Genomic DNA, 18478 nt, shown 5'->3' with positions numbered 1-18478 from the left:
TAGCACTGTAATTTCTCAATTTTTTGACATCTGTTCACTCTGCAATATGAAATAAGAAATTTGACACATTCTACTGCCTCGCAACCTTTCATCTCTTGATTTTATTATTTGATTATTGATATTAATGCTTCTAATATTTATATTTTTATATTATAATTAAGTCCTCTGCAATTTCTATAGAGGTAAATGAAATTCTGTCACCAATCCCCTGACTCTTGAAGAATGTTCCAAGCATGAGCTAAAAGCACCTTCTTTATTAGTTTGTTTTCACTTTACTTCATCTGGAAAATGCTTTTTCTATTTTTCACTCGGTTTATGTCACCCTGGGCTTGCTTCCCTTTTTTCATTTTGCTAGAACAGAGCTCTTACATGTCAGAAAATTGTTTTTCTTGATTTATTTAACTGAAATTTTAGGTGGAGGCAGAATTCTCGAATTATTTTCAAATTAATATCCAAAATTATTGGTTATTGGATAATCCTCAAATTAATATCCAAAATTATTTTCTCTCAGAAATGTGGGGAAATATATTCCATCATCTCGTAGCTCTGAAATGTTGCTAATGCTGTTGAGAAAGTGTTGATCTCAGTATGTTTCTCTTCCCTTTGTAAGGAACTCAGTTACTTTTTTCTCTGGAAGCTTCCAGGGTGTTTTGTTTAGTTCTAGTCTTCTGAAAATGCAAAACAATGTGAAAAACATATGTCTTTTAAAATTCATCCTCCTTGGTATTTTGTTGAACTAGTCGAATTGAACATTTATGTCTTTATTCAGCTCAGGATAACTTACTGTTGTTTGTATCAAATACTCCCAACTACTATCTCAGCCTTCTGTTTCTGGAATGTCTAATAAACAGATGTATGGCTTGTGTTTAGCCTCCATTTATCATATTTTCAATCTCTTTGTCCTTTTTATATCCAATTAATGCTTATATCATAGTTTTTTTTAATTATTTCATTGGGAACTTGTAAAAGGAAGGGAGATGTGTATGTGCTTTGTATTTCATTTGAAACAAGAAGTCTGGGCTTTTAAATACTTTTGTGAAACTTTTATGTAAAATGTTGAAAATTAAATTATATGCCTTCCTTCAAGATTGCAGCATACCATATACACAAATTTTAAGTATGCAGGAGGTAAATTTTCTAATATTTGTATTTGAAATAAAAATTATAAAATTAATTGCATTATTTTATAAGTTTGACATCAATTTTTATTTGAGATCAGTAAGTTGGATTTTTCATTAGATACATATTATACACCTGCATGTTTGAAGGATATTCTCATTTGCAAAAGGATTCAAAAACCAAAGTATTCTATGTATTCTATATGACTAAAACTATTTTGCTTCTTGGGTAAGCACAGTCTCACCCAATGCTTTTAATTGCCAAGTGTTTCCTGCCAAAACAAAAACAAAACACCAAAAAGAAGTTTCCAGATACAGTTAGAGACAAAGTTAAAAGAGAAAAATGTAAATATTAGATAGGAGCAATTGGTAGAGCAACTCATCTTCCTTTAAGGCAGATCTCCATCTGTTTTCACTACAAACATAAAGTATAACATATACACACGCATTCCCATGGGTACCCACAGAGATTCGCATTGTTTTTTCCTAGTAGCTATAATATTATGACAGAAATAACTATGAATCCATTGTAAATATCCCTAAATATAAAAGCTTTATATTAGTAATAAATTACTTATGACACTTCACCGTGGAACCTAAGGGTTGCATGACTCACTTGAGAAACACAGAACAATCTTTAAACTCCTCAAGATGAAGAAATGATCTATTAAAACAACACATTTATTTAACAATTATGAGAATCTCTTACATGTCAAGAACACTGCCAGATGATTTTAAACTGTCTTTTGAATTTATATCTACAAAAAAAAAAAAATCTCATGAAACCTGATGCTAATTTTGACTCCATCTCTTAGATTCAGTCAACTGATGTTTCAGAAAAAATAAACCCATTTCTGAATGGCTCTCACCAAATTAATCTAATTCCTATGATATCCTAGACATTCACAGCTATATTAATTTAACTAGCATTGTATTTGTACTTAAATTAGTTCATCCTAATCTTGTACCAGTTATTTCATCATGGAAAGCTTTATAAATAAAGTCTTAGCATCAGGCACCTAGTAGTATTATTTCAGCAAGCAGTGCTACTTTTCTGGTTGATTGGCTTCATTTTAAACCCTGGTTGATGATCCTGTTTTGCTCATTTGTAATTAATATCTTACAATGATAGTCCAATTTCTATTAAAATTTGTTTTAACAATACCTATACACAGAAATCTAACTTTTTAACTGTAAATTTCACTTTGATCTTTTAATAAGTTAATTCTGAATGAAACAGTCAAGCATTCATTTTTAAATTGTATCTGCTTTACTTATTTCTACTTATTCAGTACCTATAAAAATGAATGTTCAGTTAGAAAAATTCATATCAACACAGTATAAAATGCAGATTAATGGGGATAAAAAATCTCTGAAGATTCTAGGGTTTTAAGATAGATTCAAATTGAAAAGAGAAAAAATTTACACTTATGACTAAACTGAATTGAGGCTAAGGTAAATTCCACTTCATATGTAACACGAATTCAGTTTTCCTATATGTCCTAGGAATGAATGCTCTCTAATCCTCCAGGAGATGTTCCATGTAATATTCTCTCACGGAACAATGCTGGACTTCTGTTTAGCTTCAAGAATTTTGTTGAATTTTGAAAATATGGAAGTATCATACTAGCCAAAGATGTTACAACAGGCTCCCGGGTACCTCTCTCAGATCACAATATAACATTCTACTCTGAGATTTTCAGATTACAAATAAGTTTGGTTATAAAGAGTCTTCTTACCATATTGACTAGTTTAGTAGTTCTTTCTGTTCTTGACAAAAAAGCAGTACATCGACTAGTCAAGTGAGGAGGTTCATCAGAAATTCCACAGACCTGTGAATTCCAAAAAGCATGTTGAAAGGAGTATATCATTTATATTTGTCAATACAAGTGGCACTATAAGTAATAAGTTTGCAATGAAGCTCATCAATATTGCTCTATCATTACAGACATATATTCAAAAAAAGAAAAATTAAATGGAATATAGAAGTAAAAGCCTTCAAGTTAATGAGATATTAAAATGGAAAAAGAGTTGATTATATGAACCTCTAAGAAAGTAAGATGGATCTGCATACATTATTTAAACATATTAGGGGTGAGTTATTAGCTATACTCTAATGTCAAATACAGACATCAATTCTCGTTCTGATTCATAACCAGGAAAGTTGTAATCTCTATACTATATAAGATATTCAGCCAATTATACAGTATTATTTGTTAATACTTAACTATTAACACGTGGAATAAAAATATAATAGCAATAACTATTTAAATGGATTTTGTGACAATCTTGGATTAATACATTTTCTATTAGAAATGATTCACATCCTCTTAAATATCATAATTTTATATGCATTGAAGATGTAAATTAATAGTCTAGATGAAGTATGTAATCAAAAATTTAATTAGCCATTATATAATCCTTGCAATATGATACTTTCCAATTTATCATACAATTAAACCATTTGGATTCATTTAATAATTTAAACCAGAATGAGCAGTAGCCATCTATAACCATTCTTTATGTATACAAAAGGGATGAGAATTTATTTTCCCATTTTTGCATACTTCACTGTTTTTATTTCAGAATTTGATATTCATATTTAATACTTCAAATTTTATACCTAGTAGAATACTTGGATATCGTTTTCTTCATTTTTGAAGAACACCAATCTACTAAAAAATCCATCCCTCACATACTATAACTTTGAAACTATGTGTCTCTCTACCCTAAATGCTGAAATTGGTGCTTTTCCACTCTTTTTCTCATAATATTATATTATTATTCCTAACTAGTCACTCAGAAGAAAATAGATTTTATCTCTTTCAAAAACAGAAAAATAGCAGTCACATCTTAGAAATGTGAAAGCCTACAAATATAGAGCATCTGAGCCAACATTATTATTTTGTGTGGTTTTATGTTTACTGAAACTGCAAAATAATTTACTTTTATAATATTATTATTATCATGTACATGGAATGGAAATTATGACATAAAGAAGTTCAAAAGCATTTTGCAATTTTTTCTGTTTAGGGGAAGAAGTTAACAAGTACAAGTAATGAATTACTCATTGGATGACTTCAATTTTAGGGGGAATAAGTATTGTACAAAAGACAACATTTTTTACCCAAATAATTAAAAATAATAAAATCCAAATAAAATATAACAAAAACCTATTTTTAAAGGCCTCATAGAGTTGTGTATGCTTCCAATTCTAAGAGTTGTCACTATAGACAAGAGGCGCAAAGATTCTGAAGAGGGTAGACTCTCAGAAAGGTGAGCTACCAATCTGCAGGTGCTTTGTCCCTGGGTGCATTTGCTGATAATAGGCAATAGAGAAAGAATTTGGATTTAGACCTGGCAGAGGGCTGTTGTTAAAGAACCGAGAAACAAGCTTATTGTGGTCTTGTTGGGCCAGAATGATAAAAATTGCAGATTTGAGGAGGCATAAAACACGTTCTGTCACCCATCAAGATGTTTGCAAAGGGATGAGGGGCAAAATGATGCTAAAAATCTAAGTCAAAATTCTAAAACACAGAGGTATTAAAAGAGTTCAGAACATGACAGAGAGAGGGATACTGAATATATCAGGCTCACAGCTGAAATCCCCAGAGGACTGTACTTTTAAAAATGACCAAACCAGAAGTAAACTAAGTCCTAGAAAAACAATTCATGATTGGATTAAGGTGATCTCATCTGACTTTGGTCTGCATTACAAAGTATGAAATCTCTTTAGAAGAATATAACACCATTTAGAGTCTCTATATTATAAACAATATTTGACATTCTATTAAAAATTATGGGGCATGCCAAAAGACAGACATGCATGATAAACACTCAAAAAGGAAAAAAAAAATAACAGAAAATAACAACGGACTGATAGGTGGTCCAGATACTGGAGTTAGCAGACAGGACTTTAAAATAACTGTCACTATGGGGATGTGAAATACAGTAAGGGAAGTATAATCAATAATATTGTAAAGATTATATAGGGTGCCAGGTGGGTACCGAATTTATCAGGGGAAATCACTTCATAGATTATATAAATGTCTAACCACTGGGTTGTACACATGAAATTAATATAAAATAATATTGAATGTCAACTATAATTATATACATGTATAATTACATATGTATATGTGTGTGTATATATATATATATATGTATGTATGTATAGCCATGGGATATAAAGAACAGCATAGGTAATATAGTCAATGTTATTGTAATAGCAATATACGATGTCAGAGGGGTAGTAGACTTGGGGGGGTTATCACTTTGTGAGGGGTGTAAATGTCTAATCATTATGTTGTTTTGTACACCTGAGACTAATTTTAAAAAGAAAACAATACCAATAAACAATAAATTGATGAGAAGAAATAAGCTGTCAAACTCCCTTCTCAAAAGAAATAACAGAAGGCCCAAAACAATGGAATAGCATCTTTAAAGCGCTAAAAGAAAATTTATACCAACCGAAAAATCTAAACAAAAAACATAAACTATGATTAAATAAAGACATTGTTAGGCAAAAACTACAATAATTAATCATCAACAGAAGAAGCACTAAAGAGAGTTTTCCAGGCAGAAAAAAAATGATTCCAGAAGGAAACTTAGAAACGCAGACAGAAATGAAGCACAACACGAAAGGTAATTGTGTAGGTAAATATGAATAAATACTGACTTTAGGAAACAATATTTAAAGGGTTTAAAAATATAAATAAACATAAAATGTATGACAGTAATTAAACAAAATAGGAGTTAGCAAAACTGAGGTAAGATGTTCTAGGTCAGCATTATTGGGAAAGCAATGTAAGTAATCCTTTTCATTGGATTACAAAAAGTAAAGGATGCATAATTTTTGTGGTGATCACTAAAAGAAGAGTAAAACATTGCATAACTAAAATGTAAAAAAGGTAGATAATATGGAATAATATAAAGTAGTTCATTAATTTGAAAAAAGATGAGGTAAGAAAAATACTAAAATAAATGGGCTAGTAGATTATATAAAATGATACAGTTTATATACATACAATTATATTAGTAACCACATTAAATATAAATGCATTGGTACTGTAGTTAAACACAAAGTTTATCAGACTGGATTTTTTAAATTTGCACATTTAGGATGTATCTTTCATTCTTATAGTGTGTAAACTACCAGAGTCTGAGTTATACCTAAAGGTAGTATTTAATTGAAAATAATAAAAACAAAACTTATTGCATTCTCATTATGTGCCAGAAGCTAATTAAAGTATTTTACATGAATTGATCATTTAATACAATATACTTTGAGATATGTACTATTATGATCTCCATTTCACTAAGGCATAAAGAGTTCAAATAACTTATACAAAGTAAGTGACAGAGCAAAAATATATATTCAAGCACTCCTACACTATAATCACTGTGCTATACTGTTTCAATATCTTCAGTGGAGAATAGAATGTTTACAATAAGGATTTTTAAAAATAATTATTTTAACACATAATTTTAATAATCCTTTTTAATCTAAATGTCAGATTACTCACAATAATGAACTTCTAGTACATTTTAAACAAAATACAACAGAAATGTTCTAAAAACTACTAACATTCATGATGTATTTAAAATACATTTACATCAGGACTTAAACATCGTTAAGATGGTACATTTAGTGTTATGTGTTTTTCACCACATTAAAAATATATATACTTCTATCAGACTGAATGAACTGTAAAAGTTAGAAAAATACACATGTCAAAGAAAGAAACTCACATTAAAAATCTAGAAATCTAGAAAATCTAGTAATCTAGAAAAATGAAGATGTTTTAGAGTATGCAAAGGCATGTTAAACTTGTTCTTATTTTAGAATCTCAATAACAAACTGGCTAGTTTAACAGAAAAAAGTTGACAGAAAAGGAGAGCTCTTTTGAGAAGGCTATCAAATGTACTACTGGGGCTTTTGCGGGCAAAAAATAATAGAAGGAAAACATCTATAAGTTAAGGATATATGGATGTGAGAGCTGTAAAGGAGCTGAGATTTTTACCTACTTCAAGTTAACAAGTTAACCTGCCACAGTTTACTGATGCTGGCAGAAGACATGAGACTCCTGAGTCAAAGACAAAAGACCTTATTACTCATGGCATAACAAATAGCATGAGCATCAGCATGCTAGCAACAGTGATATCTGCCCTCAAGTCCTAATGAGGACAAGACAGATGGAATAAAATGGACACTTGTATATACTATGTGCTTTGTTTCAGGAGAAAAAAACAATGAATCTAGGGAACCCGAATCTTTTATAATGAGCAGTAAGCATGCATGCCCACAGCTTGAAGGGAAGACACTAGCTCTATCTTCCAAAGCTATTGGCTATGCAATCAATTTTGAAAGGACAGTCCTAAAAAAAAATGTACAAAAATACAAAACACCCACAGTGAACTGGCTCTTAATAATAAAAAAGAATAAAAATGGATTTTTAGATAGAAAACAAACTTCCTTGGGAATGTTTACATAGAAAGTAAATCTCTGAAAGATAAATTTATAAAAGTTAGATACCTGAAAAAAAAATTTCTAAAAATATAAAAATTAATTCCATAAAGTTTATGAATAAAACATAAAAGAGTAAATGCATCACTCATTCAGAACATCACAGTTCAAAGTAGTTAGTAACAACTGCCACCTTTAAATTATTAAGCATACTTTTTTCTGGTTTGTTTTATTATGTTTTCATTGTTGCTGCCATTTGTTCTCATCTTAAAATTGCATTATATATCTGAAAACTGTGCTAAATCAAAATCTAGTAACTAATTCCACTGAACTGAAATCTGAAATTCATAATTTTCAGCTTTTAGTCTTCACTGTATGCCTTATGCCACAAAGAACTCTTTTCCATATTAGAAAACTTTCCATTTTAAACCAGCTGTCTGGTTTATTTTCCATAAGTCTCTAAACCTTTGTATTAAACATCTTCACTTCTTTCAAGTGTTCTTTATATGATATGTTTTTAACTTGTGTGCCTTCACAAGTCTGATAATCCTCCCATGAACACATTCCAATTTGTTTAAATACCTTTTAAATTGTGGCACCTAAAAGCGAAAAGAAAACAAAACAAAATTCTCCAAGTAGGCATGGTTAACAAGTTCTTTTACTACAGCTACACAACTCTACAGTCCACTCAAAATACATGAGGGGTATTCTAGATACTGGAACTACCAAAATGAAAAAGATGAGTTTCCTTGCGTCCAGGGGCTAATAGACTAGGAAGGGACATAGACATAATCAAATACAGTGTGATGCATGCAATTACTGAAGACATACAAAATACATGATAACAAAAAGGAGGAATAGTGGAGTGGGAGCAGGGATAAAATGTGACCAATGAAAGATTTCCACGAATGGTGACATATAAACAATGTTTTGAAGAATGAATAGGAACTTCTCAAGAGTATTCGACATATATTCTGCTGCATATCATGGGAAAGATTTTAGCAAACGCTTGAGGGATGACAATATATTAATGGAGGCTGAAAGGGCAATGAGAAAAGTATTGAAGGCTGAAAAGGAGGGCTTTCCTGTTAAATAGTAATGGAATAATTAACAAAAATGTCATGTGCAGTAGCTTAATTCGACTCAACATAGGATACCTCACTTGGCCCTGGCACGAAAAAGATTGAAAAGTTGATAGCTTTTCCTCAATTCCATAGGTGGTGGTGCATGGCCATTCTTAGTTGGTACAACAATTTGTCTGGCTGATTCTGATAACAAACAAGATTCTGGCATAATAACTAGTTATGCAACCCCCAAGCAGTGGCCATTCACCTGACTTCTTAGCAGGCAGTCACCCAGGATTTAAGCAAATAACAGGTCTGTGATGCCCTTAGATGTCCCGGTTTGCATGCACACTAAAACCGATTGGCTCAGCACAGGCCCACTCTGAAACTGTAAGTGTAGGTAACCCTGTGGACCCCATTCATCATGGAATCAGGGTTGCAGCTATTCCCAATGAACAAGAAATTCCCAGTATGAAGCATAAGCTTGTATTGATTGGTTTGATGGGGCACTCAAATCAGACCTCCAGGTTGGTCCACACCTTGGCAGAGCACCTATAAGACAGTCCAACTAGACTATCCAGATAAAGTGAAAGTTTTAATAAGGTTTCTAAAGATGAACCTGCAGAAGGATTATGAAATCTTTAATAAAGACTATTACATTTGTTTATATCAATAACAGAAAGCTAAATAATGCAAATATTTAAAAAGTACCATTTACAATAGAATTTTTAAAAAATCAGATACAAGGGAATAAATCTAATAAAGATGTGCAAGACTTCTACACAAAAATTATAAAGCTGAGAAGCATTTAAAGAAGACCTAAATTTAAAAAGACCTAAATGTATTTTCAGAAAACACAGTGGAGCAATCTAAAAATGAAGATAAGCAGTTAATGAAGTACATATGAGATTGTCAAAGAAATAAAGAATAAGATTCTTTATCTCTTTAAATATTTTTTAAAAAGAAATTACAAATAAAGCTGTGGAATAAATTATTTTTTATTCTTATACCATAATTTACTCAATAAATAATTTCAATAATAATAGTATGGCTTTTAATAATGAGGCATACAAAGATTTTACAATTAAGTTCGCGAACTTGTTGCAATGAAGTTGTTAACCTTTTTTGATATCAGAGGGATTATTCATTATGAATTTGTACCAACTGGACAAACAGTTAACCAACTTTACTAGTTGGAAGTGCTGAAAAGGCTGCGTGAACAAGTTAAATGACCTGATTTTTCACCAACAATTCATGGCTCCTGCATCAGGACGATGCACCAACTCACACAGCACTGTCTGTGAGGGAGTTTTTAGCCAGTAAACAAATAACTGTATTGGAACACCCTCCCTAGTCACCTGATCTGGCCCCTAATGACTTCTTTCTTTACCAAAAGATAAAGGAAATATTGAAAGGAAGACAGACATGTTGATGACATTCAGGACATCAAGTGTAACACGACAACAGCTCTGATGGCCATTCCAGAAAAAAAGTTCCAAAATTTATTTGAAGGGTGAACCAGGCGCTGGTGTCAGTGCATAGTTTCCCAAGGAGAGTACTTCAGAGGTGACCATACTGATATTCAACAATGAGGTACATAGCATTTTTTCTAGGGTGAGTTCGTGAACTTAATTGTCAGACCTCGTATATGTCACATGTAATTTTTTTTTGAAACCCACATAAGGAATATTATTTGGTTATTCATATATTACCTGGTAACCAGCAGGCCCAGGAGTATCAAAAGCTTCTTTCTGAACTGAGAAGAAAGTCCGAGGAACAGAAGAACCAAAAGCAATTTTCTTTTGTTTCTTTAAGCACTTATTGCTAAAGCTGTCAATTATAGTATTGTTCAGGATATTATAAAACCCAGGACCTAAAATTATGAAGAATATCATATGTAAGAATAAACATGCTTTTAAATATTTTTAACTGAGTAAACAATTCTTTCATAGATGACAAGAAAAATAATCCAATTAAAAACTGGGCAATGGGTCTGAATACACATTTCTCAAAAGAAGGCATACAAATGGCCAACAGGTATGTGAGAAAATGCTTAATGTCACTAATAACCAGGAAAATGCAAATAAAAACCACAATGAGCTATCACTTCACACTTGTCAGAATGGCTATTCTTAAAAAGACAAGAGATAACAAGTGTTGGTGAAGATGTGAAGAAAAGTAAACTCCTGTACACTGTTGGTGTGGATGTAAATTGGCACAGCCACTGTGGAAAACAGTATGGAGATTCTGTAAAAACTTAAAGACAGAGCTACCATATGGTCTACACACACAGGAGTACCATTGAGCCTTAAAAAAAAAAAAAAGAAGAAGAAAATCCTGCCATTTGTGACAACACAGATGAACGTGAACATTATGCTAAGTAAAATAAGCCAGACACAGAACGACAAATACTGTATAATCTACCTTATATGTGGAATATAAAAGAGTCAAACTCATAGAAGCAGAGATTAGAATTGTGGTTGCCAGGGGCTGGGGTAGGGGGGACAGTGAGAGAAATGGAGAGATATTGGTCAAAGGGTACCAAGTTTCAACTATGCAGGATGAATAAATTCTGGAGATTTAATGCATTGCATGGTTACGACAGTTAATAATACTCTACTGTATACTTGAAATTTGCTAAGGAGTAAATCTTAAAGGTTTTTTTAGAAATAACTCATATATTGCTAGAAGGAAGCAAAATGGTATGGCACTTTGAAAAACAATTTGTCAAATTCTTTTAAAGTTAAATATATACTTCCCATATGACACAGAAATTCTACTCGTATTTTCCCAAGAGAAATAAAACCTATCCAAATGTCTACCAGTGGGCGAATAGACAATCAAACTGTGCTAGAGCCAAACAGACTACTCAGCAATGGGATAAGTATGTTCAAAGCGAGGGAAAGTATTTTGAGGAGGATTAATGGCAATGTGTCTTTTACTGTAATATTTTTTTTTATATAAACATTCACTGTATTATTTGATCACACCTCATGCATGCAAGTGTGGCTTTTGTCCAGTAGATTTGATTGTAAATTAAGAAACCTACAACCTTTTTGTAAGGAATTGTACCAACTTGCAATGAAAGGAACACTAGTGCAAAATGAAAAGGAGCTTATAGATACCAACGTTCAGTGTGCAGAAAGCAGGCTGAGAAAGCTCCAGCTGCAAACACAGCCTATTTCTTATAGAAAGGAAGGATGATTCAAAGGATGAAACCAGGAGCCCAAAAGACAGAATCAAGGAAATAGCAACGTATGCCTGCCTGGTTGGATTTCAGAATTGCTATAGCCCTGTGACTGCTATGGGCCTCCAGTTTTCCCTCTTTTTTAAACAGGAGTGTCTGTTTAGTATGATCACCCCATCACTCGTTCCCACCATAGTGTGTTGGATGTGTGGGGCAGATGACTTGTGTCTTTAGTTCATAGCTCTTCTAATAGAGAGGAGTCATACTCAAGAAGTTTATCTGAAGTACCACATCCAAGAATCCTCACCTGCACCTATCCCTGACTTAGATAACAAGATCCCGGACTTCAAGATTATACCTTAATTGCATGAGACTTTGGAAGCCTTGAGAAGATACATAGAAAAAAATATAAGTATTTCCTGACCAGAGGGTAGTCTATAGTAAGTTAAAGGTGGCCACAGATTTTTTGAGAGATGAAGTTTCATGCCCTACACGTGCTTCCCTGAGCGACTTGATTGACTGATAGAAAGTGGATTTCTGAAGATAGGTCATAAAAAGCCTTGCAGCATCCTGCCAGGTCTTATGCAGCTCTGAGCTACCATGTTCGAAGACCAGCTACCTGGGGGCAACAACACTGGAGCTTTCTTTGCACGCACTCTGAATGACAGTACCATCTGAGCTCTGCCTTCCAGCTACCCCACAACATAATGATCTATAATAGAAAAGCCTGGTTTTGTCAAAGCCACGAAGTTTATTATGCAACAACAGATAACTATATGATCACAATTATATAAGTTATTTTGGTGTTCTATCTCTTAGCTCTGTATATTAGAACGCCCACTGAAAATATTAGAGTATGTGATTGGACTACCCAAATAAAATTTTAACAAAACTGACTGTCGTAAGTTATATTACTGGCAATGACTACATAGCTGATATATTCTATATGTTCATCCACCAAGAGAAAATTAGGAAATTCACTGAATGACAATTGTAACTAAGATGTGTGACATGTCAAATTGAAATCTTACCAAAACTGTATGCTATTTGTATCTGTTTAGTGTATAGACAATGCTTTTTAAAAGCATTGTTGACTTAAAGTGATAACACCAATGAGAGAACAACAACAACGAAATGACTGCTCTCTAGTGCATCCATCTTGTTAAGAATATTAAATTGCATATAGCTACAAAGTAGCAATGCACGGATTAATTCCTAACCTGGAATTTCCTCTGTCCTGGAGACCTGTGTGAATCGAGCAGCACTTTGACCAAATGGGGTATTTTTCAGTGTTGGTGTTTTCTTCAAGGACTTGAAAGCAGTTCGAGATTCATTATATGTGCCAGGAGCTGGGGTGGTTGATTTATTAGGTGCAAATCTCTGGTGAAGAACAAGAAAATATGCCAGTGAGAAACTATAGTACATTTTTATACTTCGTGAGTTAAAAACTGCCTTCTTAATAATATAACATCTGGAATTTAATTTAGTTCTTAATGGAGTGAAGAAAATGTAGATGAATTAAGATCTTGTGCCTATCAAAACATAAAATATATAGCTTTTAGTAAAATAATCTACATACTAATACAGCAACGCATTATGTACTTTACTAAGGCACATAGACTTTTTGAAGGAAATTATCTCAATATGAGATTCTAGATGATAGTATATGGCCCAGATTCACCTATTGTTTGCATATTATACCATTTACTTTTTGTGTTTGTTTGCCCACTCTCTCTGTTTCTGTCTCTTTCTCTGTATCCATTTCCCCTTCTTTCCATCTTTCTCTCTCTCCCTCTCTATACACACACACACACGCACATACATATATATATATATATATATATATATATATATATATATATATATATATATTTAATGGAAAGTTACATATGGATAGCCCTTTATCCTTAAATACTTTGGTGTGTATTTACTAAAAATAGGGAAATTTTATACATATATGAAGTACAGTTATCAACTTCAGTAAATGTATCAATGATGTATTTATCTACTCTACCATTCATATTCCAAATCTGTCAGGTGGTTTAATAATGCCTCTATTGCATTTTTGCCCTCCAATACATAATCTATTCTAGGATCAGATATTGTTCTTGTCTCCTTTAATGCAGGAACATTTTCAAAGGCTTCCTTTTAGTTTTGTGACTTTCGTAGAACATAGCACCCCCTCTTTTGTATAATAGAAACTTCCTCAGTTGGGGTTTCTCTGCCTTTTCTTCACAATTATGTTAGGTTATGCCTTTCCAGACAGAATACTAAATAGGTGATGTTGTGCCCTTCTCAGAGTATCACATCAAGAAGCACACAATGTCCTCTGGACCTCACTGGTGATTTTTAACTTTGATCAAACGCAACACTCCACCTACATTTATCAGTGTGCACTCAGCATTCTACTGAAAGCAAGAGCCCTCCCTTCTCCCCTAATTATTTATTTACCTATCTAGCTACTTACTTATCTACTTATTATCCATATGGTCTCATGAATGCCAGTTTTAATGATTTATAATTAATTACTTTTTTTACCAGTAGGGGGCCCTTCAAGATGCTTCATAAGTCCCTGTGATCTGCCCTCATCGTTTTTTTTCTTTGACACATTTCTTTCTGACATAACAAGATGTTACAGGTTCATCTTCCACCTACTCTGCACAGTCCCTGCTTCTTGACTCATTCAGCAGTCAGAGCTAAAATACATATCTATATATCTGTATCTACACATGCACATATACACAGACACACATACATGTGTGCGTATATGTCATATACACATACATGTATACATACATATTTTTGTAAGTCATAAGTTCACATCAAAACTTTCAATGCAAACCTGTTCCACGGGTTTCCACCTCACCTCCCCCAGGTCCATATTTGTATGTACTTTCTTCCATGGTGAAAACCTGGCTCACAATAGCAACTTTTTGTTCAACCTTGCAATACACCTAAAATAGTGTCATGATTGCTTCACCTATATCATTACAATGAACCAATCTACTAAGAAGAATTCAGAATGCAATTCTTGCACTCCTTACACCCCACTCCATCCTAGCCAAGACTGATATACTCAAATACTTTGGTAACCTGGATTATTCTTTTGTTTTTCCCCTTCAATGTGGGTAAGAGTATACATTTAGAATACAATGGCTCATTTGTTTCCATTTGCTTTCAGTTTTAGGGATTTTTTTTGAACCCTTGCCATTCTTATTAATCTTTATTTTTGAATATGTGGAACACTGACATGCTTCTAAAAGACCAATATATATTTTTAAAGGTTTACTCAAAGAAGTGTTGCTCCCTCTCATTTCCCCATGGAATCTGTGCCACTGGGGTAAAAATGTCCAAATTTATAACATTTGCTTGTTTCCACGATATAAATACACCTCCATGGTGGCTAATTTTACACTACCAACATAACATCAACCAACATGCAAAACTGGAAAAGTTAACAACTGGCTCCTGCCAGCCAGCAGAAATGAACTGCATGTATATGTATATATACATATAGCAGTATAGCAGTGCTTCCACGCCATCTCCTCAGCAGCCCTGCAGGTAACCAATTTCACTGTTTTCTGATTTATCCTTGATGTGTTTGCGTAAAGATAAGCAATTACATGTATGTTTCTTATTTTCCCTTGTTTCTTGCATTTCATACAGTAGATAAATCTTAACACTACCAAAAATAAATTTATTAATGAAACCAACAAAAAAGTCTCTCTAAATTTTTCTCCTAAATACTATCTTATTATTTAGTTCCTGAGTACAATATTTTAAAAATTGTAATACTCAACCCGGGCTGCATATAGAATTACTCAAGGAGTTCAAAAACTACTGATGCCTGGGCCCTATGCTGGACCAACTGAATCAATCCCTGGGAGATAGGGAAGAAGGCACCTGGATATTAGAAGGTATTGAAATTTCCCAGGTGTTTCTAATACACAGCAAGAGGAAGAACATTGTGATAAAGGAAATCTTATGTTTAAAAATTAATAGTTGAAGACATGAAGAAATTCAATGCATTTAGATAAAATACCAGACAACTCCTTAAATCAATAATTAAAATGAATATTCCAGAAAATTAATTTGCCTTTATACCTATAAACCAAAAAGTGTGTGTTAAGTCTATCTTATTAATCTCATTACTGCTTTTCCTACCAGAGTCATTGGTATATTTGTTCATATTCAACTAAACACCAATAGTACCCCTAGCAGGCAGTCCTATTGGTTTTAACTCCTCCATATTTTTACCCCAGAACCATTATTCTTTCTTTGTCATCCCCTTAAATAAAACTGGTATCATGATCTACTCCATTTCTGCAAACATATTTAAAATATTATAATTGATGCCAACTGATGTCAAATTAGGACTATATACTAGATGAACAGAAATAGAATAAAAACTGAGAGTTTTAGCTGGGAAATATTTTTAAAAATCCAGGGCACACACATGCATAATTTCCTATTACCACACAGTCACATTGAGTAGTACCTTAAGTACCATCAAGCTGCTCAAGGCAGAAACTGGTATCCATTCTTGATTCTTAAGTCCCTCATACAACATCTAACCCATTAAAAAAAGTCATGTTAATTATAATTTCAAAATATACCTGCAATCTATCTACTTCTCTCCAAGGAGGTACCACTTAGGTACAATAAAACTAAAGTAGTCACCTGCTGTCACCTGAAGGTTAATAACCTTCCCAGGTTAAATAAGATAATCAGAGCTGTACATAGTACAATTGAATTAATATCACAACTACTTTGATCTGGAGATTACCACATTATAAAAGTTTGCTAGTATTGTAATGTTCTTGCCTTAGAAATATCTTAGATACTTTCAAGTCTCTTTAGTATATACCTTAGACAATGTGAAAAGATTACTGTGAAATAGACTCTAGCATAATTAATAAAGCCCCAGTGGCAGTTCTATATATGGCCTATCACCTGGCTCCGCAGAGAGCCTTCAGAACCTTCTCCAAAAGAACGTCAGCTCTTCACAGACTGCACGCCAACACTCTACATATTCATTGGCAAAGTATATTTAAAACCCAGAATAAAATTTTTTATAAGCTAAACTGAACATTTATGTATGCAAATCAGCATAATAGAAAATGTTCAATATGTGGTTTCAATTCAAATATTCATCTATGTGTATTATTGTTAATATTGTAATCTTGTTTCATTTTATTTTGCCCCCATTTTTTGGCAATATGATTTGCCCAGGCCATATCTGTTTCCAATTTGCTTAAATATCACTTTCCTTTTTTATAATCTCCCTGAACATCATTGGATTCGTCGCTGGCTTCACATTATACCTATTATACTCTGCTTATGAAAATGACTATAGACCATTACCTGGGATTGAGAAAGAAAAGCAGGTGATGCATCATTTACACTTGGTGTCATACTTTCAGTCTTCTGAAATTGACTTTTAATGTCATATTTTCCAGGCCCTGGTACTCCCTAAATCATTACAGAAAAGAAAAGAAAAAAACACATGTTCTCATTAAGAAAACATTTATAGCACCTAAGGGAACAGTTGGCTAAATATCTGAACCAAAGCTACAGGGTTTTTAAGTGAATTCCTATATGATATTACTAAAGCACTTCATTAAAAGGCAAGACAGAATAAACTTAAGAGCAACAAAAAAAAGGGGAGGGGGAATTTTCCTTTATCAAAGCTTCTCAGAAACATGAAAAAACACTACTTGAAACTTTGCTGCCCTCTACTGATAGAGCTCCAAAAAAAATTATCTGGTTTTTCACATGATTAAACATTACAATGAGTAAAAGAGGCTTCTATATTTCTTCCATTTAAATGTTTACAACCAGCTTTTCTCCAAAAAAATATATTTTTTATCACCACTCCTTTTCAACATAGTGTTGGAAGTCCTCGCCAGAGCAATCAGGCAAGAGAAAGAAATAAAAGGCACCCAAATTGGGAAGAAATAAGTTAAACTGTCACTCTTTGCAGATGACATGATGCTATATACAGAAAACCCTAAAGACTCCACCAAAAAGCTATTAGAAACAATCAACAAATACAGTAAAGTTGCTAGCTACAACATCAACGTACAAAAGTCCACTGCATTCCTATATACTAACAATGAAACCTCAAAAAAAGAAATTTAAAAACACAATTCCTTTTGAAATTGCAGCAAAAAGAATAAAATACCTAGGAATAAACTTAACCAAGGATGTGAAAGACCTATATGCTGAAAACTATAAGACATTTTCAAAAGAAATTGAAGAAGACACAAAGAAATGGAAAGACACTCCGTGCTCATGGATTGGAAGAATCAACATAGTTAAAATGGCCATATTACCCAAAGCAATATACAGATTCAATGCAATCAAAATCCCAATGGCATTTTTTAAAGAAATAGAACAAAAAATCATCAGATTTGTTTGGAACCACAAAAGATCCCAAATAACCAAAGCAATCTTAAGAGAAAAGAACAATGCTGGGGGTATCACACTCCCTAACTTTAGCTTGTACTACAGGGCTACAATAATCAAAACAGCATGGTATTGGCAGAAAAACAGACACATGGAATAGATTAAGAACACAGAAATAAAACCACATAAATATGGACAGATAGTTTTTGACAAACAAGCCAAAAACATGCAATGG

General features: G+C 32.9%; 1 protein-coding gene across 1 annotated transcript in view; it reads right to left on the bottom strand.

Moving 5' to 3' along the window:
• Positions 1-18478, bottom strand: part of STPG2 (sperm tail PG-rich repeat containing 2) — a 410131-nt gene that overhangs the window by 304877 nt on the left and 86776 nt on the right. The window contains exons 7-10 of the mRNA XM_074324807.1: positions 17200-17307; positions 13056-13215; positions 10361-10521; positions 2858-2950 (exon numbers count right to left, since the gene is read on the bottom strand). Coding sequence (XP_074180908.1) covers positions 2858-2950; positions 10361-10521; positions 13056-13215; positions 17200-17307 — 522 coding nt within the window. The remainder of the gene's footprint in view (positions 1-2857; positions 2951-10360; positions 10522-13055; positions 13216-17199; positions 17308-18478) is intronic.

This window comes from Rhinolophus sinicus, linkage group LG02 (assembly GCF_036562045.2).
Source record: "Rhinolophus sinicus isolate RSC01 linkage group LG02, ASM3656204v1, whole genome shotgun sequence".
NCBI lineage: Eukaryota > Metazoa > Chordata > Mammalia > Chiroptera > Rhinolophidae > Rhinolophus > Rhinolophus sinicus.
This window is presented reverse-complemented; position numbering and strand designations above follow the sequence as displayed.